Source organism: Rattus norvegicus, chromosome 3, assembly GCF_036323735.1.
Source record: "Rattus norvegicus strain BN/NHsdMcwi chromosome 3, GRCr8, whole genome shotgun sequence".
Taxonomy (NCBI): Eukaryota; Metazoa; Chordata; class Mammalia; order Rodentia; family Muridae; genus Rattus; species Rattus norvegicus.
The window spans coordinates 183,979,268-184,006,271 of record NC_086021.1 but is presented as its reverse complement, the minus strand read 5'-3'; the positions used below and the strand labels follow the sequence as shown (position 1 = coordinate 184,006,271).

Below are 27,004 nucleotides of genomic sequence, written 5' to 3'. Positions count from 1 at the left end.
GCCTTGGTTCCATGTAGTTGGAACGCATGCTGCAACTGTTTTGGAAATAAAGAAACAGAGGCTACAGTTGGTTAAAATGAGCCCTGCACAGAAGCTTGTAGCCAAACCCACTCTCCAGTCTTATGATCACCTGGGTAGCCCTTCAGACGAGTACCAGTTTGGTTTGGATTTCTGCTGCGGCCATCTTAAAATCTTTCACCCTTCTGTAGCCAGGCCCGCCCACCCTCCTTGTGAATGGGTCCTCCACAGCTCCTCCCCAATGCAGGAAAACCCAGCCTGTGCTGAACCAGACGGTGCCCACCAAGTTCCTAGCCCTCCTGACCTGTTCACTCCTGTGCCCTGCAGCCTCTCCAAGAGTTGAAGGATGGCAGGCCCATCAGTGCCTCCCAGGAACACCATGTCCCTGCTGTGCACTACTGCACATCCTGCTGAATAAATTAGTACTCAACTCTCTCAATTCATCAGAGTCAAAACTCTCTAAAATGAGTTTAATTAAAACAAGAGGCTCTTGGGTTTTCTCAGATTAGATAGTGAGCTGGCCTACTCCAAACAAAGGATTTCTTGGTTGGGGTAGGGTGTGGGGGGTGCTTTTGTGTTTTTGTCTTGGTCTGGTTCTCTTCCGGTGATGGTCTCTAACAGTCTGGGATTGGATTCCAAATTGGGGCACAGAGACAGGGAAGTGAATCCTACACTCAGACCCTATAGACCAATACTCTGCCTTCCTAATACCATGACCCTTTAATTCAGTTCCTCGTGCTGTAGTGACCCCCAACCATAAAATTATCTCAGTGAGACATTATAACTAATTTTGCTAGCATTATGAATCATAATGAAAACATCTGATATGGATATCTGCTATGTGACCCGCCCCCCACATACACCCAAAGGGGGTTGTGACCCACAGGCTGAAAACCACTGCTGCAGATGCTTCAGAATCTTTTTAAAAAGTTTATTAGCATGGATCCTACAAAGTGGTGCTTTCATAATGGCATTTGCTTTAGTATTTTTGACAACGTTCATCCCCTTGCCCTTTCCCGCCCTCCCTCCCCCCACCTTTACCCTCCCCCTCCTTTTATCAAACAATCTCCTCCCCTTTGCTCTTATGTCCTGTGTGGCCTTGCCACTGTGGTCACTTCTGGAGATAATTCTCAGATGTTCTGAGCAATAGGCCCGTGACTGTCTCCCTGCAAAGGTTGTGTGGGTGCCAGGGGAAGAGCAGGCAAGCCAAGGAAGTCGCCAACTTCATCCAAACCTCCTTCTTCTTCTTCCCAACCTCCTGTTTATCTCCTCAGATGGTCGCCAAACTCCTCTCCTTTCAATAGCTGCCTGCCCCCCTCGATCTATACCTTCCTCTCTGGATGAATCCTACTTCCAGAACTCTGACTCCCTCCTGTCCTCTCCAGAGGCCTATGAGGAGCGAATGTGCAACTATGTGTTGAAGGAAAAGCCCGCAAACCAGAGAAAACTTAGATTTTTCTTTTACTGTGCATTTGACTTATCTCCCGAGTGTTCTCTCAGTGAGTGGATTTGTCTTTGAGATACAATCTGGCCACTGTGCTGAATAGTGCTTATGAGATCTAAACGAGTTCTAGCCACTTAGAAATATGAGTTTGGGTTTTTGTTTTTTTTAACACAATTTTAGAATCTATTTTTCTGTCTGTCTACCTATCTACAGTGCTTTTACTTTTAATAGATCCCATAAAGGAGTTAAGTAGAAAATAGTTCCCCAATAAATAATTACTTCTCTTAACTATACATCCTCCCCCTACCCCGCCCCCCAGCAAACCATCACTCTCACACACACCCCCCAATAAGCAGGCAGGTTCACACCTGTAATAATTTAGGAGTCGGTCCTCTGAACTTTACCATCTGGTTAAGGTCCCACTTCACACAACAGCTAAAGTGTCTCCGCGTGGTGCCCTTGGAACACGCCCAAAGACAGGCTCTCACGGCTGTGAGGCCCGGTGGGGAGGTGAGCAGACTGTCCCAGCTGGGTCTGCAGAGCGGCGTCTACACGGGAACTCACAGTCTGACTCCACCTCCACCTCCATACTCATCATCTACACAGAGAGCTCAGCTAAAAGAGATTTTGAACAAAGGTTACGGTTCTCAGTTGTTGCCAATTGTATATAGTCAAACATGAATTTACATAATATACAAAGAGTTTGTGCTGTTGGCTTTACTTTGAAGCCACTTCTGGAAGACGCACATTTATTCATGAAAGCAGATATCTGGATAGTAGCTTTGAGCTGGAGCTGTCGCTCAGAGCAACTTACCACAAGCCAGGGTTGGGAGTTCTGCCTTAGAGGGCATTGCAGAACCCCCAGCTCTTTGCTGAGTGCCCTAGAGTTCAAAACCATCCAGAATGTGGGGTTTTGTTGTTGTTGTTACTGTTTTGATTTCTGTCTTTTTCATCTCATGAACGCCGAGGTCTCGTGTTTTCTTTTCCTTTTGGCTTTTGAGAGACGCTCTTCTCGTGAGCACTAAGTGCAACCGAAGGTTTCTAAGTCCTGGGAACTGCAAATCCATAGAGTAGTGTCCAACTAGGACCCAGGTCTCAAGCGGACAGAGGCCTCGATAACTTGCACAGACTGCAGAAGAAGGCCTGCTCTGGCCACACCGGTGTTCTGAATCTTCAAGGAGATAGATGAGTGTTTACTTTCGGGAAGAGCCAGCCCGGTGTCCACTTACTCTCCGAGAGGAGTCGTGTCAAAAGCCAGTAAGTGGCTTTCTGACTTAACATACCTCTCAAACGATTTCCCTGTGAAACTGGAGCCACAGGCATCTGGCTCCCAGGGCACATGTGGGATCATTTTACCCATTAGGGAAGCTGGGGTCTTTTGCAGTTGGGCTTTCTTGGAGAAGGGGTGTATGGGTAAGCAGGGGTTCTTTGGATGGGTCTTTTTCTTTCTTTCATTTTTGCCTCAGGCCAATTCTCCGCCTTGTCCCCAAAGAGGTGGAAATTCAACTCTGTAAGCACAAACCCGAATGCTCTTTCCTGGAAGAGAGTGGGCAGGCAGGGAGAGCCGGGGGAAATCCACCGCAGGAAGCAAGAAGCATCAGTTGTGGTCCGATAAAGCCAGCTAAGGCTGGTGGACTTTATCTGTCCTTGACTTCAGCCTATTTCAAGGAAAGAGAACAAAAAGGAGAAGAGGGATATCAGGTCAGTACACCAGCTCTTCCAGTTTGAAGAGGTGACCCTGGCTACACCTCTAGCTGTCTCCGGCCTGGAAACTGAGCACAAAGGTGGGAGAAGGCAGCAGCTGCCACTCTGTGAGTGTGACTCTGGCCATTCCTAACCCCCATCTAAACAGCGAGGGATGCAGGGTGAGTTGAAGACTCTCCTCTGGCAGGAAGTGTCTTCGTGAGAACTTTACATGAAGTAAAACGTTCTAGAAAGCTGTCTTGACAAGCCGTAGTGGGTGTGTGGATGGAGGGAGGAGTGGGAGTGGCAGACAACCATGTGTACAACCCCACACACCTACACACACACACACAGAGAGAGAGAGAGAGAGAGAGAGAGAGAGAGAGAGAGAGAGAGAGAGAGAGAGGGAGAGAGGAGAGACCTGTGAAGGTCAGAGAGCAACTACAGGTATCATTTTTTTTTTTAAGATAATGTCTAGCTTGGTGGCCTGGGGCTGTTTGTTTAGGCTGGGTTAGGTGTCCAGGGAGCCCCTAGGAACTGTATCTCTGCCATCCCAGCCATAGTCACAGACTTGACTACCACAACCAGCTTTTTGTGAGGGTTCCGGGGATCACACTCACTCTCCTGCTTGTAGAACAAGCACTTTCCAGTTGCATGCCTCTCCAGCACCCCAGTCCCATCTTTTGGTCATGGGACAGAACAATCAGAACAGCAGCATTGTGGGAGGGAGGCATCATGTGCTTTCTCGGTCCAGGGAGCCTTTGATGGCCATTCTTTGGATAGGCCCCAGGACATTCCTCCTTCCCATTCCTCCTGCCTGAAACTGTTCTCCCTCCTGCATCCATAGCTCACGCTTTCCCTCCTACAGGTCTTGGCTCCTTGTCTACCCAATGGCGAACCCCAGCACCCCAGCTCTTTCCATCCCTGATCGACTGTCGAGATTTCCTTTGCTCTCCTCCGTTTGTATTGTATCTATTTGTCCACTGTCTGCTTCCGCCAATAAATAAACTGAAAGAAGATCCATTGTGCCTTCCCCTGCGCCTCAGGAATGATGAAGTTCCAGCATATGTAACAGGTGCGTCACCGACCGTGGCTAAAGAAACGCGTGTGCAATTAATAAATGATACAAGGGATGCATAGCTTGAACCATGGCCTGCTCTCACCGGCGTCAGTTTGATTAGGGGTACCAAACAGTGATGAAAGCGGGGGGGTGGGGGGGGAGAATGAAGAGCAGGCTGGGTAGGGACCAGCCGGGCTCTGGCACAGGCTCTGAGGACATGCTGCTACCTCAGCTTCTCTGTTTCCTTCCATTTTCTCTAGACCACTGGAAGTCATCTTATGGATTTGGGAAGCTCCTGAGTATAGGGCTTAGATTAATCTACCCTTGATCATCCCCTGCAGGATCTGAAGCCATTTCCAGGCTGTCCCATTGCAGATGTGTGGCTGAATCATTGATAATGACTTCAGGAAGCCCTCGGGATTTCTCATACCAAACAAAACAAAACAAAACAAAAACAAAAACAAAACAAAAAAACTCAAAAAACAACAATAACAAGAAAAACCCGGTATACACACACACGCCCATGCCCGCACACACATGCACAGCAAACACAAAAAGATGCAGGTATTAAAACAATAACAAAATGAGCCAGGAGTGGTGGGGGCGGGGGTACTGCCCATGTGGCACACTCACTTCTACCAAGCAGAAATGATGCAACAGGAATCCCTTGTTTGCAAAAGTAGAGGCCAAGGTAGGGTTGATGAGCTCAGCCTGGGGGAACTATGCAAATGGCAGGTAACTGTTTTGCCATTCCAGTGAGAGCCAAGCTGGCAGTCACCACTTTGGAGTTAAGAGGGACACAGGGTGAAGGTGCTCCAAAACCACAAAGGGTTGCTCAAGACCAAGAAGGTGACAAGGACCAAATACACCCAGAGCTGACAGACCAAGAGGTATCACTGTCTGTTGGCGGGGACCCTTGTGAGCTTTGGAGTCCCACTGGTCACTTACTGAGCCCAGACGCCAGCTCTCCACTCACTGAATGAATGTATCCTGCCCTCACCTTTGACGTGGACCTCCAGTCTCCTGCTTCTCTTCTGCAGCTGCCTTTTCTGCTCTCCTGGAATAACTGTGGGGACACAGCAGGTTTCAGGGATTAGCATTTCCATGTGCCTGGTTTTTGGGGGTGTCAAATTATTACTTCCTCTTCCCCACGAACAAGCACATTAATTAGTGTGTGTCTCCCAAGGACCAAGTGCCAGGCACCAACGGTAGGACTGAAGGCTCAGTGGGTGGATGTCTGAGTACCAAACACACTCCTCAGGTACTCATTGGGTCCTCAACACCCCAGGTGTGAGAACAAGTGTGCAGCTAGGCCCAGGTTCTCCGGGTGGCAGAGCCCAGCCCCGAAGCTACAGTGCCTGCTTTGCTTTGGGCCCACCCTGAAGAAGAACACAGGAGTTTTATCCACACACTCAGCCCTTTCTTTGGGCTGCTGATAGGTTGCTCTGCCTGGCTGTCGTGATGAGTCCTGGCCCAATGTGAAGAGAAAGAGGAGGAGCCAAGAGGTTCATGGTACCTATCTAGGGAACAGTGGTCCAGGTAGCCCTGGGACAAATATGGTGGCTTACTGCTCAAAATGGATCTATGTATTTCTTTGTGCAGCTGAGAAGACCATGCGGTTTCAGAGAAGAGACACAGAAACCAAATTGAAAGCCCAGGCCAAGGGGTTCTTCATATGAAGTAGCAAGAATATGAACTCCTGCTTGCTGTTTTTAAAAAAGCTATAAATGCACATGGAGACTGGTGGGGTCTTCAGTCTTTAAATGCTCCCAACTCATTCTGGTTTGTTCACACAGCTACGGGCTGTGGCTCTGGCCTATGTTCTGAAAGGCAAGGAAGGTTGAGGACCTGGCTAGGCTACCCTTTACCCACCTTTGTGAAGGCCCTGGCTTAGCTCTGCCCACTGGTGGTTTGTACCTAGACATGAGTGGGACTAGAAGCTGTGTCATACCTGGTGACGTGTGCACAGAAGTATGCGCAGGCCTTGTCATCCACCCCTGCACAGGCACAACGTAAGCGTGTCTGTGGAGAAGACTGGGAACTTTCTGGAACTGGCCCCGAGGACCTCTTTCCCCGGAGGCTTCCTCTGTGGTTGGACAGTCCATAGGGCACAGTCTGTCTGCAGAGTACAGAGAAATGTGAGGGGGGAATCTATTCAGACACTCCAGGGTGAAGCACCCCACTATACGATGCTAGTTGGGGACCATTCAGAGTGAACCAGACACCGAAATGGGCTGCTGACATGGCAAGAGATGCAGGAGGCCTAGGGAGGGGCTGACTGTGCTAGCAGCCTTACAGTGCTGAGGCAAACTTATGCAGTCAGGAGAGCCCTCAGCCTCACTGAGGTACCTGAAGCCAGGCTGCCGTCTCCACACATGCCCCAGGCTCCAAGATCCTCCCGGCACACAGTTGGCTTTCTCCTTTTTTTCCAGCTGAAACTACGCAGGCCTAGCTCCTCCAGAGCAGGTCCTGAGTCCGAGCGTGGACCTCTAGCTAGTCTCCAGCCTGTCTCAGTTAATAAAGTCCCTGCAAGCATGAGGACTTGAGTAGGCCCCAGAAGGCACATAAAGAAGCTGGGTGTGGTAACTTGTGTTTATAGTCCCAATGCCAGGGACGTAGAGACAGCAGGATCCTTGAGGCTTGGTGGCCTGCCAGCCCAACTGCCTGTGCCTGTCTCATAAAAAGGTGAATGGCTCCTAAGGATAAGCACCTGAGGTGGACCACCAGCCTCCTCATGCACACACATACACAGATGCACACATATGAACCACTGGGCTTTCCTGCCAGAAACCGGTTTCCCAAGGCTCCCTCCAAGGATAACTTACTTGACCCATTCTCTGGTCCTTGTCTGGGGCCTGACCTGGTGCCTCTCCCGTGGCTATCCCTGGTAACTTTAGTACTAACTGAACTGAATGGCAGGGCACACAGCGGGCCTCATAGCTGGCCCTGGGGAAAATGGGGCAGACGAAATTACAGTTATTAGAGATCCACCCCAGCCCCTGCATGCAGCGTCCTCAAAGGGACAAACACCACTGGCTATACTCCATGCTCTCCGGGAGCTGTCGCCACTGCCTCAGTGGGGCGGCTCAGAGTGGAGTTCATCATGGGAAGGTGTTATTGTGCAGCAAAAACTGTCTGAAATGATCGACCACTTATGGTTACAGTTGGCACTGGGAGGCATCTAGAGCAATAAACGTTTAAATTTGACTTTTAAGAGCAAGCACAGCCTAACCACGGCTCATTCTCCAGAGAGAAAAGTCTTCTAGAGTTGAGTGAGAAGAAGTTAAAAACCACATGCTTAATTCATTAATGTAACTTGACATGATCTGGGGGACAAATTACTAAGAACTTGAGGAAACTTATGGGGCCAAAGGCCCTTTTCCAGTAAGTCTTGGCCTACTTGTTCATCCCTCTTTCTCTGAGGCCCACAGAGTATCACCAATTATCTACCTCAAAGGGTGGCCTAACATCCTCTCTGTGCTTTCAGAATGAAATCAAATTGAATTTCTTTTCCTTAGAAGCACACGACCAGGAAGCCTTTTGGGGGCTGTAGAGGAGAGTCAGGCAGGGTGACTGTGGGACCAGATGCTTGGAACAGACTTCTTCCATGCTGGGTTAGAGATCAGGGAAGAGCACCCCACCCAGCCCCTCTTGCTTTTGTCTCAACTCCTCCCTATTGAGCACCCTAAGGGGCAGCAGAGTGAGTTCCCTGCTAACCCAGGCAGACCCAGCAGCTGAGCAAGGTGGTGGGAGACAGAGGGTCCAGTCCTATTGGGAGCTGGATCCTTTCTCGGGACCAGGATGTGGGGGAGGGAAGAAGGATAATGTGACCATTGTTGTGGGTGCAGATTTGGCTGAAGGTATATTTTTTCCAGTAACGGGGTTACAGTAAATCTCCAAGTGTTGACATTAAAGCCAGTCCTCCGTTCCTTGGTGAAAATTACACGTGAGGAAAACGGTAAAGCTCCCATTTCTCCATCAACATGGAGACCTGCAATTTTGAAATTGCTGTCACCTGATTATGCATCTGTGGGTGTAGAGACACTCAGCTGAAGCAAACTGCTCTGTCGAAAGTGTTTTAAGTAAGGGAATAAGGCGACTGGATGTTTGTTAATAGAGACGTGTTAGCACTTCTCCTGCAGTCTCAAGCAAAAAAAAAAAAAAAAAAAAAAAAAAAAAAACCGTCATGTACAAACGCCCCCGACAGCTTCAAAGAGTGTTTACAGAGCTGATCCCCCTCCCCAGGGGATGGAAGGCTTTTAAGAGCTGGCGGTACAATCTTATCCCAGTGAACACATATAGGGTTTGGAACAAGAGCTCAACATGAAGGCCCACCAACTCCAGGTCTAAATGTTAAAAAATTACTAGTCAGTTGGATAAATGCTAGTGTTAAAAAAAATCCTGTTCCTCAACCTGTAAAAATGGCGTACACAGTCCCTCAGAACAGCCAGCTTACATGAAGGATCCAGGTCTTCCTTAGAGATCTCAGATGGACTCTGGCATCCAAACACCACTGCGGTTTCTCTTCCTTCTTCTTCATCCCACACCCAGGTAGCCTCAACTACGCCCAGATTACATCCAAGACCTACCTACTCACCGTCCTACAAGTGCCTACCCTGCAGGCAGAGGAATGCATGTCTGAGCCTGCTGTGTCCTCCAGTGTCAGATACTAGATAATACCCCCATGGGCTTGGGGACATTAAGGTAGGGGATCCCAAGGCTCAGAATCCTGAGAACACTCTCTAGAAAAAGATGCGTTCAGTTTTAGAGATTCCTCACAAAGGGTGGAAGATGCAAGGCCAAAGAAGGCAAGCAGTGGCCCTCCAAATCAGAGGCAGGTCTGGGTGTTTCCTCCCCATGAGCAGGTAGCATAGCTGGGTGTGGGGGCTCATACCTCTAATCCCATCACTCGGAAGGAAGAAATGGGAGGACTGAACAACCAAAGCTAATCTTGATTACATAACAAGTTTGAGGCCAACTGTCTGAAAAAAGTAAAGAAGAAAAGAAAAAGCAAAACAAAGCCACAGAAGAAGAAGAAGAAGAAGAAGAAGAAGAAGAAGAGGAGGAGGAGGAGGAGGAGGAGGAGGAGGAGGAGGAGGAGGAGGAGGAGGAGGAGGAGGAGGAGGAGGAGGAGGAGAACAAATCCTTTGCTTCTTTCATACTAGCCATGGACTTAATACAAAGCCAAAGTAGAATAAGAATTGAGGCAGGGGAATTACTTTCAGTCTTTCAGTTAGACCTTAGCCTCAGCTTCTTGGTGAATTCCAGACTAGGGTGACCAACAGAATGAGACCTTATAGGAAGAAAAATAAAATAATAAAAACAAAAGAAATTAAAAACAAAAATAAAAAAAATTGAGCCTTTGGTTGCTAATTGTGAGGGAATCCCAACTTGACAAGACCAGATTCTTTGCATCTGAATGAGCTCAGTCGCAGGCAGAAAGCATCATCACAAAGAACTCCATGGACTCTTAAGCACCCACCGCACAGCTAGGATTATATTTTAAGTGTGAAAGATAGACACACCCACTCCTGCCAGCATTCGCATGCTACTGGGCGATGAAAAACTGATAAAGGAGAAACATCAAGCCTGTATGTTCAGGCATAGAAAACGTACACAGGGTACAGAGAGATTACCTGGTAATTCCATTATTAAGTTATAAACCACTTACATGGCCTGCACCCCACCCTCTCAGTATACACAACGATTGTCAGGCATTTGCTGGAATGAGATGCTTCGTGGGAAAATGTCCAGCAACGAGTTAGCAATGAATGAAAATTAGACCCTTTGATTATTTAATTGGTTTGAGTTGTGAGTTTCATCAGTAGAAAAATCCCACTCATCAGGCCTGCTGTGTTTGTGATGTGTGACTAAGCAATAAAGGAACTCCAAGACCACAGTTCTGTTTCCTGCCCTCCATCATCCTGACAGGCAGGCCATACACCACACCCATCTCACAAGAGCCTGTACTTCATTCGTGTTATCGCCCTTTGTCACCAATCCCTGAATGGGCAACAGGACATACTTAATAGTGGAACCATGAAAACAGAATTAACTTAGCCGAGAACCTTGGACCAGTACACCCAGCCCCACTGTGTCTTGCCTACTGTTCAGCAGTTGGGTTTAGATAATGCAATTCTTTGTGGAGACCGGCAGTCCTTCCATCTGTCGGTGTCAGTTACATCACAGAGCTCCACACAAGGGAAGCAGATGAAGGGATGGGATAAACAAAACGCTCCCCATCGTACCTACAGATGCAGCGTCTAGTGCTCTGTGTGCTTGTGTAGTGAATTATCCCTCAACTTATGTGCTGAGAACACTCATTACTTAATCAGTGACGAAGATGCCAGAATCTTATTTATCACAGTGTCTTTGTTTCTCAAGTTTTCCCAAATGTCATCTATAAATGTTATTAAATATTAAGCTCCTAAGTCGCCTGCATTCATCTTCATCTGCACAGCCACGCAGAACACCATTCATTTATCTCTCTGTGAGAAGTTTTTAAACAAGAATGACTTTAGAGAAACACACATACACACCACACACACATACACATACATACACACAAACACACACACACCACACACACACCACACACACATACACACCCACACACATACCACACACACCACACGCACAGACACACAGACACACAGACACACAGATACACCACACACAAACACACACACAAATACATACACACACACACACACACACACACACACACACACACACACACTTCCCAGTCCTAGGGTTTTTCCTACATAAACGGGCGAGTTCCACCTTTCTATCTGTGAAGTTGGCAACTGCCTGTGACAGTTAAACAGTGGGCACAGATGAAAGGATCCAGCTGGGAACAAGCAGAGGGGCTTCATCTGCTGAGTTCTAAACCATTAGGAAAGTAAATCAAACTGAAGGAAAAATTGTTCCTCATTTTCCCACTGAATGGTTTGAAGCAACACTTGCTGGAGAAGGGTCTGGGCAAGCACTGTAAAGCAGGAGGATCTGCCTACAAAGCAATGATTCACAAACAGATTAGCACATTGGCATGGCTAGCTTCCTCCATCCAACAGTGTGTTGTTCAGCTTCTCTTGCTTGACTAAGATTGTCTGGTCGGCTGCCCTGAATCTTGCCATGGCAGTGCTGGCCTTGTGATGGCTGCAAGGAAACGTTCCACCCAACCCAAGGCTCCTGTGCTTGCAATAGTTCAGTGTCTTTCACTTTCTGCTTGGTGGTTGAAGATCTGGCTAAGGTGAGCGCCTGAATTTACAGCTCCTGGGTCAGCAGAGTCCCTCACAATGTGAAGTCAGCCAGGCAGAGCGAAACATTCTCAAAATTTGTACCTATAACTATTTTTTTCTTCATAAACATAGTTGTCGTTTTAAGTTATAAAAACTAAAGTTCTGGTTGAATATCTCCCCAAGAGTAGGGAATGTTCATTGTTCTCTCAGAACATGTGTCAAGTTCACGATCTGCCTCCTCCTTTTCATGCTTTTCCTTCTGAAGCAGTCAAGCAAAAAAGACAGGGCAGACCAGAGAAGTCCAGCGTGCAGTTCAAGAGGCTTTGGGGACCATGCTGGCCTGACTAAGAGAGGAGAAACAAATGGTTTCCACTAGCTAGTAGGTAGTCAGGAGCCAGCAGCCATCGCTGGATACAACCTTCCACCCTGCAGACAAACAACTCTGAGACCCTGGCATGCTGTCTGGCCATGGCTTGATTTCAGATTCTATTAAAGCCTTCCCTATATGGAACCACTGGGCCATCATCTTCTGCTTACTTCTTCAGGCAAGGAAGGTGGCCTCTGCCGTGGTGTGCACTAGCTCCGAAACATTAGCCAGTTACAATCGTGTTCTCCCCCAGTAAGACAAGATGCAGAAGTGCCAGGTAGTTACTCTCTTCGTGTCAACAAGCATCTGTAGGTTGCCTGCTGTATACAGATGCACAGGATGGTGTGGGAGAACAATCTTGGAGATGGGATCCCACTGTCCATAATGGAAAGTAGGGGTTTCTCCATCCAGAACCTGAGGCCAGTGTCAGAGGTTCCTGTCTCCTTGAATCCAGTTTCCAGAGTTCCTCATCCTGCCAGTCACCTGCCTCAGTCTCTCCAGCCCTGTTTCAGATGAGCCACCCAGTGTCTCTCTCTCTCTCCCCTGCCCCCCCCCCCAAAATTCCTAATGAAGGAGCACAAGATCCAAAGGCACTGTGGGGCTGCTCTGTGCCAGGTGTCTCTGATTCGCCTTAGTTATCAGCTGTCCCTCCAGGTCCCCAGGTCCCCAGGTCCCCCACACTGCAGCAGCCCTGCTCTCTGAGCTGTTTATCCCTTCTGATCTGAGGGTGTCCTGTCTCCTACCAATAAGTTCCTGCCATGAGTCACACCTAAATAGGTATCTCTCTCTCTCTCTTTATAACAAACTCCCATTGAGCCTAGACCCTGTACTTATGAGGTGGCAAGCACATTCTCAGATATCACAGGAAGGTTGCCATGTGTCCAAGCAGAGATATCTTTCTCTAAAGAAGTGGGACACAGACAACAAAGGGACTTGCTAAAATCCTCTCCTTCCATGTGCCCATGGTAGAACTTCAAGTTGAGCTCACACCGTCCTTGAGCAGATGGAGGAAAACACACTACCTCCTTCCCTTCCTCTGCTCAAAGCCCAGCTCCAGTCAATGGGTGAACCAACCAGAGGCCTTGAGTTTATTCATCCTTCATCCTCTACTCATCGTAGAAATCAGCTATGGGCCAGGCCTTAAGTCAGACAGCCCACAGGGTGGTCTTCCAACCTCCAAGGATGAAATGGGACAGGAAGCTGAGGTTCCTCATGTCCATTGTCCCCAAACAGGAAACATGTATTGCTAGCTGCATAAAATCTCATCCACTCCTTGTGTTTCGTAAACATTGGAGCAGGGCACTGAGCACCTGGAGCTTCCTTTGCTTCTTCTGTAGAAAACCCTCACAGATGAATGTTGGAAGAGCGATGGTAGGCCCTCACGGCCCCCAGAAAGAACTAGAGACTGTAGAAAATTTAGAACCATGAGCCACCGAGGGTCCCAGGCTGTGACTGAGTGCTGACTTTGAAGACATTCCCAAACAGTGCTCCTCACTATTGGGCACTGACCCCATTGCCAGTTCCAAGACTTAGGGACATATTTTCTTCTGAAGGTATGGTATCCTTGGCGACTAGCCTTGACACGGTCTCCTGGCGTCAAAGCAGCAGAACTTTGTCCAGCTGAGCCCCTGGCTGTGTCTGCCCGCTCAGCTCTGCACAGGTGTCTGGCTCATGTCCTTCATTGCAGCCCCTCAGTAAGTATCTGCCAAGTCAAGAAGGTAAGGTCTTGCCTCACTGTCTCCTAAACGGGCAGGACTCCCAACTGGCTGAGTAGGTTTCTACAATTTTGGTCCCCCATCCATCTGTCTTGGGAGACACGATGATTAACCACCCACTCTGAATACTGGGCATTGAACCTAGGGCCTCATGCAACTAGACAAATACTCTACCACTAACCCACACCCCCAAACATGGTTCTGCTTTTTTCTTTTTACCATTTATTTTCACTAAGTTGTCTACTCAGCTCTTCAAATCATTCTATCGACTTTAATTCCAATCCCGTCATCTCTGCTCCCCCAAGAAGCTGAGATTACAGTACTACAATGCCAAGCTGTGGCAATTGATCTTAATTCTCAACTTCATTGAATTATAAAACCCTAGGGGATTAGTGGTCTTAGGGCTCTGGCCTAATCAAAGGATTAAGCTCTGGCTGGAGTCACAGGATGAGGTCATCACAGCACCACTGGGAGTCCATAGAAGGTATTGGAAGACACTAAGCTGGGCAGTGGTGGCCACACCTTTAATCCCAGCGGTGGGTGTGGGGGCAGAGCAGGTGGATCTCTAAGTTTGAGGCCACCCTGGTCCACAGAGTCAGTTCCAGGATAACCAGGGATAACCCTGTTTTGAATAAACCAAAGAGTAGGAGAAGGAGGAGGAGGAGGAGGAGGAAGATGGGAAGAAGGATGGGGAGGAGGATGGGGAAGAGGATGGAGAGAAAGAGGACAGAGAGGAGAAGGAGAAGAAGGAGGAGAAAGATAGGGAAGAGGATGGGGAGGAGGAGGACAGAGTGGAAGAGGACAAGGAGGAGGTGGAGGAGGTCACTGAAGAGAGGTGTGTCTCACTCTGACCCCTTCCTGTTCTCTGTCTCTGCTTCCTGGTTGCTGTGCTCTACCATGTCTTCCCCCTCTACAATGCCAACCACGCCCTCTGACACTGTGAACAGAAGAAATCCTTCCTCCTTGTGTTAGTAACTATTCTCCTCCTTGCTGTGATCAAATAGCCAGCTGGAGCAACTTACGGAATGAGACTGTCGTTCAGCTCAGTTTGAGGACGTGGTCTCTCTCAGCGCAGAAGGCACGGCAAGCAGGAGCATGCGGCAGCTGGCACATCACATCTGCTGGTTCTCTGCTGATGCTTTGCTTTTTTATCTAATCCAGGACCCCACATTTAGGGAGAGTCTACACACCTCACTTAACCCAATCTGTAATCTCCCTCACAAGTGTGCAAGAACAGCATTCTCAACTAGACAAGGTGGTTCTAGACCATCAAGTTGGCTGTATTAATCGTCTCAGGTTGTTTTGGATGGTTGCTATAGTGACCATGAAGCAAACAGTTAGTGGTAAGAGTCTGCCTCCCTAGGAGAACTCTAAGTGTTGGATCTCCATCTCATTGTAACCACTGTGGCCACACATATGTCATGTTAGTCAGAGCAGGTTGCAAGGACAAGACTGGAGGGACCAATCAGTAGGGACACCCCAAGCTCCAGCCAAACTGATGACTGTCTGAGATCCTGGATGCTTTTCTTCCCCACTGGAGGACCTGACAAGTGGAAGATTGCTTGACTAATTGTAAAGGTCGCCTAACCTCACACCCCACCTGGAATCTTTCAAGAACCCTCCCCACTACACGAGCACCATCAACTGCTCAATCCCCAGAGAAAGCCCCAGAACACGGCTCTGACAAGAACACCACAACCCAGCAGGAATCTCAACAGTCCGAGAGATGCCCAGGGTCTCACCAACTGTATTTGGAAAGCTTTACCCAACTAACTGGGCCTTTGAAAAACAAACAAGCAAAACTCCCATAAAACCCAAAAGCCACAGTAACCATGGTCTCCTAGCTCCCTGGAACACAGAAACTGCCTGCCCTTCCTCGCACAGGGGTCAGAGGAACAGAGGATGGTAGGAAATGTTCTGGCATGTTTATGAGGAAGCTTAAGAGTTAAAGGCTCTGTTCGCCCCTGAAAAGTTGAGAGAAATAATGGAGAAAACGGGACATCTAAAGAGCCCTTGGGAGTGGGTAGCTTCCCCTCTGCTGTGCCACCGAAGGCATCAAAGGAGCTAGAATTTCTCTCTCCAGCCCCACATGACCCTGACGAACTCCAAGTCAGATATAGGCCTGAGAAGCCGCGTCTCTCTGACCTGGCTTCATTACAACTTTATGCAAAGCTGCGGACAGATGGGGCTCAAAGATCTGCCAGACATGGAGCCCAGAGAGGCAGATCAGAGCAGGGATTGGAGGGAGAGGGTCCCCATCGAGGGGGTTTTCAAGATGCCGACACTATCACATGCCTCTTTAAATTACCTGCAGGATGTGAATGAAGCCTGCCTGGCTCCTTTTCAAGACGCACAAGGTCTTGGTGACTTGGCTTGATCAAATGTCATCGCACTGATGACAACACCTTGCATGTGGCCTTGTGCGGTGCCATTTTGACAGTGCTGGGAAATGCAAGGCTTCGCTCAAAACTGAAATACCTGGTTTCTGTTAGAGAGTCAGTCTTTATCCTCCCGTGAGAAGTCAGGTAGGGAAACGGCAAGAAGCGGGCAGGTACAAGGCCAGCACTTAAGCTGTTTGTATTGTGCAGGTATAGACTTTTTCCCTCATTCCAACTTTATGAAAATACCTTGCCTTCCCGTGCTAAGGTATTGGTGCCTCTGTCCTAAGAAGCACCTTGGTCTTCAGCCTCCATTCTGTTTCACGAGAGACACACGGAAGTCAGTTCTGTATCCTCAGTTAGTGGCTTCTAACTTTCAGCTACGCAATTTCCTTTCCTATGTCTACCATAGGCCTTTTGTCCCTCTGGCCACCCCTGTCTCTGGGCCTTTCTAAGAGACTCAAGAACCAAATCTGTTTCTGGTTTTTGACTTAGTGGGTCAGGATGTGGAGCTCTGTCGCTGTTTACTAGAGCCTCCTGCTAAGTCTGCCTAGGAAGGCCATAAAAGAAGGCCAGGCTGAGTGCTGCCAAGTTGTTCAAGAGCTCTTGGCTCTAAGACTCTGTGTCAGGGCTGAGGAGGATGCAACAGCATGGTCCTGCCCTGTCACTTTATGCTAGGGAGACCTGTGGGCTGCTGGGAATTTAGCCTCCTGTACTGTTCGGAGACAAACAACCCGTTATCCGCCACAACCAGCCATTCTGCAGGTCGGTTTTCCCTTTGCGAGCAGTTGAGGGGCAGAAGTGCTCGTGTGGATTTTTGTACGTTTGAGTTCCTCATGTTCGGTGCTGCTGTCCTAACAGAGAACAACAGCAAGCCATTTCCCTCATGCGACATGGGACTACTGGAGAGCTGAGGAGTGGCTAAACAGGGTCTCGGGCTGCACTCTCTAACAGCTCCCCAGCAGACATCCTGAGACACCAAGGGTGCAGCTCGGGACTGAGAGCTGGAATGTTGAAGTCAGTCCGGTTCCAGACATGGCCAGGGAGCCTCCTTAAAGGAAACATTGTTTACCTCCCAGCTTCCTTTGTTTTAAATTCTTGTAGGAATAAACCACACCAGAGATGTCAGGGACTTGCAAAGGCCTTCAGATTTAAGGCCAAGTTCCTAACTGCAACACCCCTTTCATCTAGCGGAAACCCAAATGCCCCCTTGGGGTCATGCAGGGTCACAACCTTTTCTTACCAAGCGCTCTTGCTTCGAATCAAGCTGCCGCTGAGCCTCAGGCAAGGTTCAGCTGCATTCCAGCCTAGGCTGACTCTGCTCCCAGGCAAGATCTCTCTTCCTCCTTGACTCTGGGGGCCTTTGGCCAGTGGGAAGTCCAGGGGAAAGTCACCTCTTGTGGATGACCTTCAAACCTACTCTGAAGTTGGACCCCAAGGCTCTCAAGTAAAATGTATTCCTGCCCAAATATTCTAAGAACTAAGTTAATCAAATTCAAAGCTGACGTGTACGGTGTTAGACTCCCAAGGAGAACCTGGAAACAGATACATGGAAAAACCCAAGCTCAAGAGTCAGACTGGGAACAGTCAGAACTGTGAACTTGACATCACTGCATCTGGCCAGCATCCTTCTTGAAAGCGTACCATGCAGTTCTTTCTAGGCAGCCCACGATCACAGCCTCTTCTGCATCAATGCTGGCAACTCTGTCTCCTGTACCCACTTCAGGGCCTGGTCTGGACTGAGATGGGGTAGGAAGTTCTGAACCCCAGGATTTGTCAGCTGCAAATCCCTTTCTTGGACTCCACTAGACTCTCCCAGGCAAGAAGGCAGGCCATACCTTCCTTTCAACTCTCCATGAGATTTAACAGAGAGAGGCCAAACAGAGCTCTTACCTCACCCTGAAATGGGTGGGTGCTGCATACTGTGCCAAGGGAGCCTGTGCCAGGACCTCAGGGAGCACCAGACCAACATCAGGGATCTCAGGGAGCACCATGACCCAGTCCCCAAGCCTTCTGATTATTTACCAAGAACAAAGAGAAGCAACAGGAAGTAAGAGAAGAGGGCGGGACAAAAATCCCACCCCCACCTGCAACAACCTTTGGACACAGGTGGCTTTATCTAGCTACTTATCAGCCACTGGGACAGCCAGACACACCTTTCCCCAAGGTCTGGAAACCTTTATGTTAACTGGACACCAGTAGACAGCATCCGGAAATGCTGCGCGTCTGAGAGGGACAGAGGGTAGGGACAGAGGGTGGTCCTCCTGGCCAAGAGAGAGACCAAGAAGTCAACTTTAGAAGGAATTCTGTAGTCACTGATGTCTTCCGAGCAAGAGATGGGAAATAGTCCTGGATTGTGATGGCTACATCTTCAAGGCCTTGCAGGTGACCACTCCAAAGCACTATGTTGACCAGATATTTCTCCCAGTTACCTTCACAGAATTTTCACTCTCCTACAGGCACACAGAGAACTCTTCGACTTCTTCAAAGTGTAATCTCTAACAAGAAGATGTGACCCTAGAGTTTAGGCTCTTTAATGACACCTGGGTCTTCTTCCCCTGCTTGTGAAAGTTCGCATGAGGGAACCCCAGGGCCCCTCTCTCTCTAGATGCTATGAGTCTTGGGTCCAAAGTGTACGAGACTCTGGACAGCAAAGGAGGATGGGTTTAAGCAAATCCATCTCTCTTTGTGATCACACCAGGCAGTGAGCGGCCAGTGAGGGCATGGACTTAAGGAAGGGCGGAGTGTGAAGCAACAGTCAGAAAAAGAAAAGTCCCACTCAGAGGACGGAGCCAATGGGCTGTGAATCCCTCAGACCCACCTGTCTATCCCAGTATCTCTACCATCAAACTAAACCTGCCAGTATGCCAGGCTCACACTACAAGGGCTCACCCACATCTCTTGAAGGCTAACAGAGTCATGTTCCTCTCATCAAGTCAACCCTAGGCTTCCGGAATAAAATGTAGGCACACTATGGAGTTTGTGATTTTGCTTGTGTGTTTCTTTATGTCTATAAAACTAATCCTGCAAAGGGGCAGATGTGTTATTCCAAAGAGTTGTGTATAGGAATGGACATTGCCCGTGTAAAGAACAGAAGTGGGCAGAGATAAGAACTATGTCCCAGAGCCCACCCCACTGCCATGAAGACATGGTATCCACGAAGATGTTTCTGGGGCTGGGGAGATGGCCCTGTCAGTGAAGCTGCACATACATGAAGACCTGAGTCTAGATCTCAAGCACTGGTATGAAAAGCTGGATGTGGTGGTGTGTGCAATCTCAGCATTAAGGAGACAAGATGGGGGCGTCCCTGGGATGTTCTGGGTAGTCAATCCTACTGAATCCATGAGTCCCAGACCCCAGTGAGAGACCCCGTCTCTAAAACTAAGGTGCAGAATGACTGAGGATGCCGACCTCTGGCCTCCAACCATAGTCACACATGTAACCATACCCATGTGAGAACACACACACACACACACACACACACACACACACAATGTCAAGTGAATGGATGCAGGAGTTAGTTTCAGCACAGCATGGAGGCCTGTGCTAGAAAAGATAAACAGGGGGAACCTGAGAGGGCAGCTCCAGAAACCATACTACTGAGCTGAGGGTTTCTACAACCCCAGGCAAAGGACTCAACTCAGCCTCCTGAACACTCAGCCTCCACTGTGGAGGACACACACATGGACACACCACAATCAGAGCTGTACAGCTCTCACAAAGTGATGTGTGACCAATCCACGTTGTCACTGTGGACCTGTAAGTCACTCATGACATGTTCCCAACACGAGGATGGCCACAAAGACTGTCCTTTCTGCCTCAAATGCAACAACAGACATGGTCCCACCAAGGACTGGCTCACAGAACAAGGTGACTTTTATTGGGATCCCGAAATGCCACGATGGGTGCAGAGCTGGCTCTAGTCTGCAGGAAGCCAGGACCTCCGACCCCTAAATTCCACTGGGATCTTGTAACAGTTGGGCAGCTGCTCTCCGAAACCTGCTAAAAGGCCTTTCTTGAAGATCACAGATGCTGAAAGCACAACTTGTGCCTTTCTGCAGTAAAAGACATTAAAATGCAAGTTCAAATGTTGTGTTAATTATTATCATTATCAGTCTACTCTTTTCTTCTTTTGGGGAAAGAAAAAACGCAAAACAAATGTCATTCCTGCGGGATTAAGTCAGCGTGGCATGCTTTGGCGAAGGTTGGGCAGCAGGCTGGACATCCTTAGGAGGTGTCAGTTGAAGAAACTCAGGGACACCCCCTGTCACTGCCCCACACGGGCACCAGAATCTGTGCCCTACAGAGGGGAATCGGGGAGTGGATGGCACCTCCTGCCACACAGAGAGCATGGTCCGAACTCAAGGTCAAGCAGAGATGCAAGATAGCTCCGGTCTCCCCACCATACCACAGTCACGATTCAGTGTCTTGCCCCGCTCTTTCCATAAATACATTCCTGCTTGTCAGCCATGTGGCTCAGAGTTTTGTTTGGGAAACACGGTCGCTATCCCAGCATCACAGTGGCTCCCTCAGATGTCCCTAAGGGATTAACAGATGTCGGGTCCCCTGGTACAGCAGTGGGGAAGAAAGCACACATTAGGCTCTTTGCTGGGTGCCCTGCTTGCTCTGTTGCTATTTCAGAACTAACTATTTCCAACCACCTACCTCAGAAGGGACTTTCTCTTTGGGGCATGTGGACTCAATGTCCCAAGAGGGTTAATTTTGCTTCAGTGCCCAGTCAAACACCAACTTAGAAGCAGCTGTAAGGATCTTTTTCAGATGTCATTACCACATATGTAGTATCCTCTGAGCAAAGCAGATTGCCTCCTACAACCTAGATGGCCTTCATCGAGCGAGTTGGCAGCCTTTAAGACCCTTGCAAAGACAGAATTCTGATTCATGGCCTTTGGCTGTGATCATATTGCAGTATCTATATCCTCGAGGTTGTACAAACACACTCTATTGCTTCTGTCTCTCTGGTGGACTCTAGTGGTACAATCCCCACCTGCCTTGAAGGTAGGACACATCTCCAAGCATGTGAGTATGTACACATATAACATCCCACACACTACCTTCCCACTCAAGCATGTACACATATGACATCCCATGCACCACCTCTCCACTCAAGTGTGTACACACATGACATCCCATGTACTACCTCCCCACTCAAGTGTATGCACACATGACATCCCATGCACTACCTCTTCACTCAAGTGTGTACACACATGGCATCCCATGCACCACCTCTCCACTCAAGTGTGTACACACATGACATCTTATGCACCACCTCCCCACTCAAGTGTGTACAGACATGACATCCCATGCACTACCTCTTCACTCAAGTGTATACACACATGGCATCCCATGTACCACCTCCCCACTCAAGTGTGTACACACATGGCATCCCATGCACTACCTCCCCACTCAAGTGTGTACACACATGGCATCCCATGCACTACCTCCCCATTCACTGTCTTAGGCTTTGTGAATTTTCCAGGACCAGAAGGAATGGGTTTTCCTTGGTTTGGATTTGTTTCTGTTTGTGTTGGCAGTGTGGGAATTTGTCTGTAAGTTGTGGGAAGTGGGGTTCCTCACATGGCTGAGGCAAGTTTTAGGAAAAACTGTGCCATCTGTCAGTTGTGACCTCAGATGCTAAGAAGTCCAACTGGTAAAGATCAAGTGTGGACCTTTGGGTCTATAGGCTTTGTTTGAGACCATGAGGAAAGTTATGGGTGAGGCACCTGGGGAGATATGGACCTCCACAGTGCAGTAAAGTGCAGGGTCTCTGAAAAGGGCTATCCATTCTAGACAAAGAGACCTCCTGCGAGCAAGAATGCCCTTCGCACTAGAGCCATGGCAAAAGTTAAAGTGGGAAAGCAAAACCAGGTTCAGAGCTTAACCAAAAGTCAGCCAACATCAATGGACCATCTATAGCATACTGAGTGTGTGCGTAGAGTCTAATAGCTCAGGGAATGACAGACCTGGAGGAGCCACAGAATCTTGGAGCTTCTGTGTAGGAGAGTCTTGGGAGCATAAAGGTCTCTTGAACCTAAAGGGTTGTTAACTTCCCATGAGGACAAGGTTGAGGCTTGATGGTAACTTCCAACATCACTCCTTCAGAGCCTCGGATGTAGAACCAAGCCCACTCAGCACAACCTTCAGAAGGTCCACATAAGTGTCCTTTAAAGACAAAGCCAGACAGTGGACTTGATCTCCATGAAACCAAATGGACAGGAAGGGGAGCATCATGAAAAGGCAGAAACTCCCCAAGTTCAAGGTTCTTGGTTTAGGATCAAGGATCAAGGCTCCTCCCTCAATCTGAGCACCCGGCCACAGGGACCAGCAGCAGTCACAGCCTAGTGAGGATACTTGGGGAGTGAGAACACTAGGCCCCTTTAGTACAGAAATTATGTGAGACGGAGGGAGAGGAGGGGTTGAGATGGGCGGGGTAGGAGGGGTGATGTAGACCTTGTGAGCTAGGCAATACCGTTTCAGGTTCTTCTATTCCACTGGAGGCCTCCAGAGCTCATTTTCTCTCATTGCAACCTTGTTCCCAATATTTTAAAGATATCAAATGGTCTACTTAAGGGAAGGAAGGAGAGGAGGAAGAGGATGAACTGAACGGGGTGTGTGTGTGTGTGTGTGTGTGTGTGTATACAGAGAAAGTAAGAAAGCAAGGCCAGGATACATCTCCCTGCTAACTTATCTTGTCTGAACCCAAAGTCTGGCAACTATCACTTTCATTTCCCAAGCAGCTGAATGGAGCATGGGGACACTGGATACACCCTTTCCCTCCCACTGGGTAGAGTAAAGCAAGGTAGGAGAAGAGAGAAGGACATGGACCAGACACTAGGAGAAACTCCTCCAGGTGGCTATCCCAGAAAAAGCAGATGATCCTTTTACACCACTCAAGACAGCTCAAACTTCCAACACAGGACCTCAAATATCTCTGGGTGTTTATGTCCTCTAGGACATGTCCCAGATACTCAATTCCTGCCCAAGCAGTGCTCAGAACACTAGAGGACAAGCAGAGACCTAAAGTAGTTTCTAATTCCTGACTCCACTCTGTCCCTTCCTGCTGAATTTCTTCTCTTCTCCTAAACTTACAGCGTGGGATTCTAGCCAAGACCAGGACCCAGGGCCTCTTGACTGCCCAGGTTCCCCTTTCTGGAATGCTCATTTGTGGGATCACAATGGTTTCTAAATGATTAGACATCAAGGACAGCAGTCAGCGTGGTGGTTCTAAGAAGAGATGAACTTGAGACTCTGAGAAGAGACACCAATCCATGGCCACCCAATACTCACCCCTGAAACTCTTCTGTCTCCCCACTGTGGTTGACAGTTTGTACAAGGGTCTCATCAGACACAGCTGGGAAGTAAATGGCTCCATTGGATTAGCTACAGAACTGAGGAGTCCCAGGAAGCTCTTGACTCAGTAAGGGTCTACAAAGCTTCAGGACAGTAGCAGCCACCATTAAAGAAACCCAGGGTCCACCTAAGCCCAGGACCTGTGCAGGAGTCTGGATGGCTCATCAGTGAAATCAGCTCTGCTTGCCACTCTACGCACTTGGGAAGATTTCAGACCTACCTGGATATGGTTAGGGGTCTTGTCAACAGATTCAGAAGACACTAGACCCTCAAAGTACCCCCTCTCCTGTGTGCTTTATTACTGAGATGTCTAGGTGGGTGAGTAACTCTTCAAAGCCATGACCCAGAGCACTCTGACACCAATGGGTTTCCAGAGAAAGGAAACCATGAAGGAGGATAATTAGCTGCCGATCCAGGCTGAGGGGTTGTGCTCAGCCATCTCCAAGCTCCCAGACAAAGATGCCTAGGCAAGTTCAAGTGGATGTCCCTAGAAATGCAGAGAATACCCAAGGGACTGAGTTTAGTGACGTCTAAACCAAGATTCAAGAGATCCAAGAGACAACCTGTGAGATGGTGACCACAAGGTCATGCCCTATAGCTACTTACAAGTCATGTCTCAGCACAGAGGGGACCCCAGAGGTCCAGTGGAAATTGAGTAGAAGATAAGACAGTGGAACCTTCTCTATGCCCCCAAGGGAAGGTGCTCCTTATCAAAGGTGATACCCAGAAACACTTTGCTATATCAGCACCTGTTACTAGAATTTGTGAGAGATTTTAAGGCTGAACAGCAAGGCCCTCTGGGGTCATGGCTTAGACAGTGGGGTCAGCCCTGGGGAGTGGCAGCCATATAAGCCACAAGTATCAGTCTGGCTTGGCATCCAAGATGGGAAAGAATGGAAGAAGCCGTTTCATGTGATGGATGCCATCTGGGTCTGCCAAACCTACCTTCCTACACTCCCTCCACCCCAAAGCTGCTCTCACTGGATTCCAAAGAGGGTTGGGAGCAAGTCTCAGCCCAATGAGCCTCTAGGGTAGGAGCATAGAACTCCCCACCACATCTCAAATCCAGCACTGAGTTCCTTCAGGGCTAGGTTCTCAGAGGGGAGGTGGGTTGGTCTTGGCCCGTGATAGGACTCACGCTGCCGCTGCCGGGAGCCACTGCAAGAGCTGAACTCTGCACTGTGGCAGATTCAGGGGTCTGAATGAGGTGGGCTGCAAAAACCCTGACGCCTCAGACCTGGCCCAGAGCCACACTCCTCCCCCAACCCCCAGGCCAACTCACTCAGGAGTGTTGATCCAGATGATGTCCAGGTGGCAGTAGTAGACACACTCCTTGTCCTTATAAGTGAAGCACGTGCAGCGCCGAGGTCGGTGGTGTGCAGGCACCCTCTTTTCCTCCTGGTCCCCAGACCTGCCTGGTCCCCGCTCCTGCCCAGCATTTCCAGGCTGTGCAGGCAGTGCAGCTGTTGGGGACACAATGCTCTCATGAGGGCCAGCCACAGTCTCCGGACAGTCCCTCTCTGATCCAGCTTCAGGGAGTCCCTGGGACACACTGGCTCTGCCAGAGCCCCCAGGCTGGGGGCAAGGCACAAATCGTGCAGGAGGAGGATTGAAGGGCTCCTGAGCTGCTGACACAGAGTTCTTGGCACCCACTACCCCGCCCCCCAAACCAGAATGAGACTCAACCAAACTTCTGCAATGTCTGGAGACTGGTTGCATTTCCCCCTAAATCTCCAAACTAAGCCAAATGCCTTAAAACGTTTACAAAGCTCCATGCGCACTCAGTGAAAACTTGAGAGTTATTTCAGTCCCTGAGAAGTTTGCTGAAAAGCTGTTTGCTGAAAGCTGTTTGCTCTTCACTGGGTGAAACTCGATTTTGTAGTCTCTGAAAAGTGCCCAAAGAAAGCCTCCCAAACTGAAAACTCCCAGACTCAGTGGAAGTTATCTTTCTGTCTTCAGGCCCCTCTACCCGCCCCTGGGCGACTTCAGGTTGCAAAGCCAGACTTCATTAGCTTCCCCGCAACACAGTCCCGCGCCTGGCTTCCTTTTGTGTGCACTCCCGCGTGGAGAGGCGCGCCGCCCCGCCCCTCCTGCTTACCTGCAGCGGAGGTCACTGTGAGCCCGAGAAGGAGCCACAGCCCCAGCTCCATGAACCCCGATCAGGCGCGGGAGCACCGGGCCTGGAGGGTGGCCGCTTGTGACCGCAAAAGGGTAGTGAGACTGGGTACAGCTTTCGAGTCCTGCCGCTGCCTGAACTGGGCGTCCCAGGGCTCAGAGTTAGTTGGCTGAGGCGGTCACGAACTTTCAGAGCGAGCTGCCCATCCCTGCGCAGGGCTGGCCGGCTGTGGCTCGGGCTTTTCTGGCTCCCGCACCACCCCCTTCGCCTCCCCGCCCCTCGGAGGGGCTGGAACTGCCGCGCCGGGCCTTTGAACCTGGTGCTCACGGGGGTCGCTTTCCAAGCGCAGGGGGGGAGCTGACCAGAGGCACATTTGCCCCAGGCTCACCCAGGGCTAGAGAGAGGCCGGGACGCCGAACTCCCTGTGGGTGGATGGGGTGAAGGTCCCAACAGCTGCTTGAAGGCCACCCCCTGCCGGAGTGCACACTGCTCACTTACACTTAGACTCACACTTGAAACCCCCTGCCCAGCCCAAAGCAACCACACCCCCACCTCAGGAGCACCAAGACCACGAAAGGGCTGCCCAGAGGGCTGCCCGCTTCTTGTTCCTTTGAAATCAGTCTAAAGGAAAGGCTCTATTCACCAAGGGCCTTACCCTTGTTGAGGGCCCTTGTGCCACGGCCCTCCGTGTACTTTACTCTTCTGATTCATGGCTGACCGAGCCAGCTCCCTGACTCTGAAAGTTCTGAGTGTCAGGTGGGGCCGTGGTACCAGAGCAAAGTCACAAAGATTCCGTTCAATGTGAGTTAGCGGTTCCTGGGGAGTCCCATTTCCTCACTGGCCCCTTTAGTGAGGGACCTCTCTTCAAAGTCTTACAACTGTCCACAGGTGCCTTGCTATAGGGTACCGCTGTAGTTTAATGGGTCTGCAAACCTTTGACTACTGTCATAAAACGTGGGTTTCAAAGTCATTCCTCCCATTCCCCCCAGTATGTCTAATGATTGGTATTCTAAAATCTAAGTAAATTCTAAATAGAATCCAAAGAGCTGGTACAGGTGGCTCTCACGAGGCAATCCATGAATGGGATACAACCTTTGTTAACTGGCTCAGTCTGCACTTCAAGAAGAAGCCCAAACCAGCCAGGCAAAGTAGTCCCATTGGGGATCCTACACGAAGAGAAACCGAGGCCTCACAGCCAATGCCAGTCACTGACATGGAGAAAGGAGATTGTAAGTAGAAGGAGACTGAAGACCCTACCTCCATGGGTTCCAGCTGAAGGCCATATTTTTTTTGGACTGCCGTGTGTCAAAAGACACTTTGGGCTGAGGGATCATACACAGAAACATACTGCTCACAATTCTGAGGTCTTAGAAATCCGACCATGTCCCGTGCCTATCATGGTTCATGAATGGCTCTTCATCAGTGGTGGATTCTGGTGGATGGCCAAGGTCCTCTTTGGGGCCTTATTTATGATTAACTATTACAAGATGGTTCACTAACCCTATTCTTGAAGGCTCACTCTCAAGACCTGGTCACCTCCAAGGTCCCATTTCCTAACAGTCATTTTGGATTTCACCAGGTCAAGGGAGATACCTCTCATTCTCTCTTTCCTCG

At 49.3% G+C, this 27,004-nt stretch overlaps 1 protein-coding gene across 5 annotated transcripts; it reads right to left on the bottom strand.

Annotated features, from left to right (window-relative positions):
* Positions 1-1,313: 1,313 nt before the first annotated feature.
* Positions 1,314-25,814, bottom strand: Edn3 (endothelin 3). 5 transcript variants are annotated; one of them, XM_039105615.2, is made up of 5 exons: positions 25,370-25,806; positions 24,557-24,866; positions 6,157-6,324; positions 5,206-5,271; positions 1,314-3,120 (listed from the first exon to the last, which is right to left on the bottom strand). In XM_039105615.2, exons 1-5 carry the CDS (start codon positions 25,422-25,424, stop codon positions 3,084-3,086), a joined length of 636 nt encoding a protein of 211 aa, XP_038961543.1. In that variant the 5' UTR covers positions 25,425-25,806; the 3' UTR covers positions 1,314-3,083. The 5 variants fall into 5 exon arrangements, with proteins under 5 accessions (XP_038961543.1, XP_038961541.1, XP_063140364.1 ...); NM_001077650.2 differs by having other exon boundaries at positions 3,021-3,120; positions 24,557-24,737; positions 25,373-25,594; XM_039105613.2 differs by lacking the exon at positions 25,370-25,806 and having other exon boundaries at positions 24,557-25,357.
* Positions 25,815-27,004: the final 1,190 nt, after the last annotated feature.

Coding starts and splice junctions, on each gene's coding strand:
- Edn3 (XM_039105613.2), bottom strand. CDS start 24,993: ATGCAACCAGTCTCCAGACATTGCAGAAGTTTGGTTGAGTCTCATTCT. Junction 6,325..24,556: donor ATCTGGATCAACACTCCTGA/GTGAGTTGGCCT, acceptor TGTACTCTGCAG/ACAGACTGTGCCCTATGGAC. Junction 3,121..5,205: donor ACTGGAGGTCCACGTCAAAG/GTGAGGGCAGGA, acceptor TCCTTGAAATAG/GCTGAAGTCAAGGACAGATA.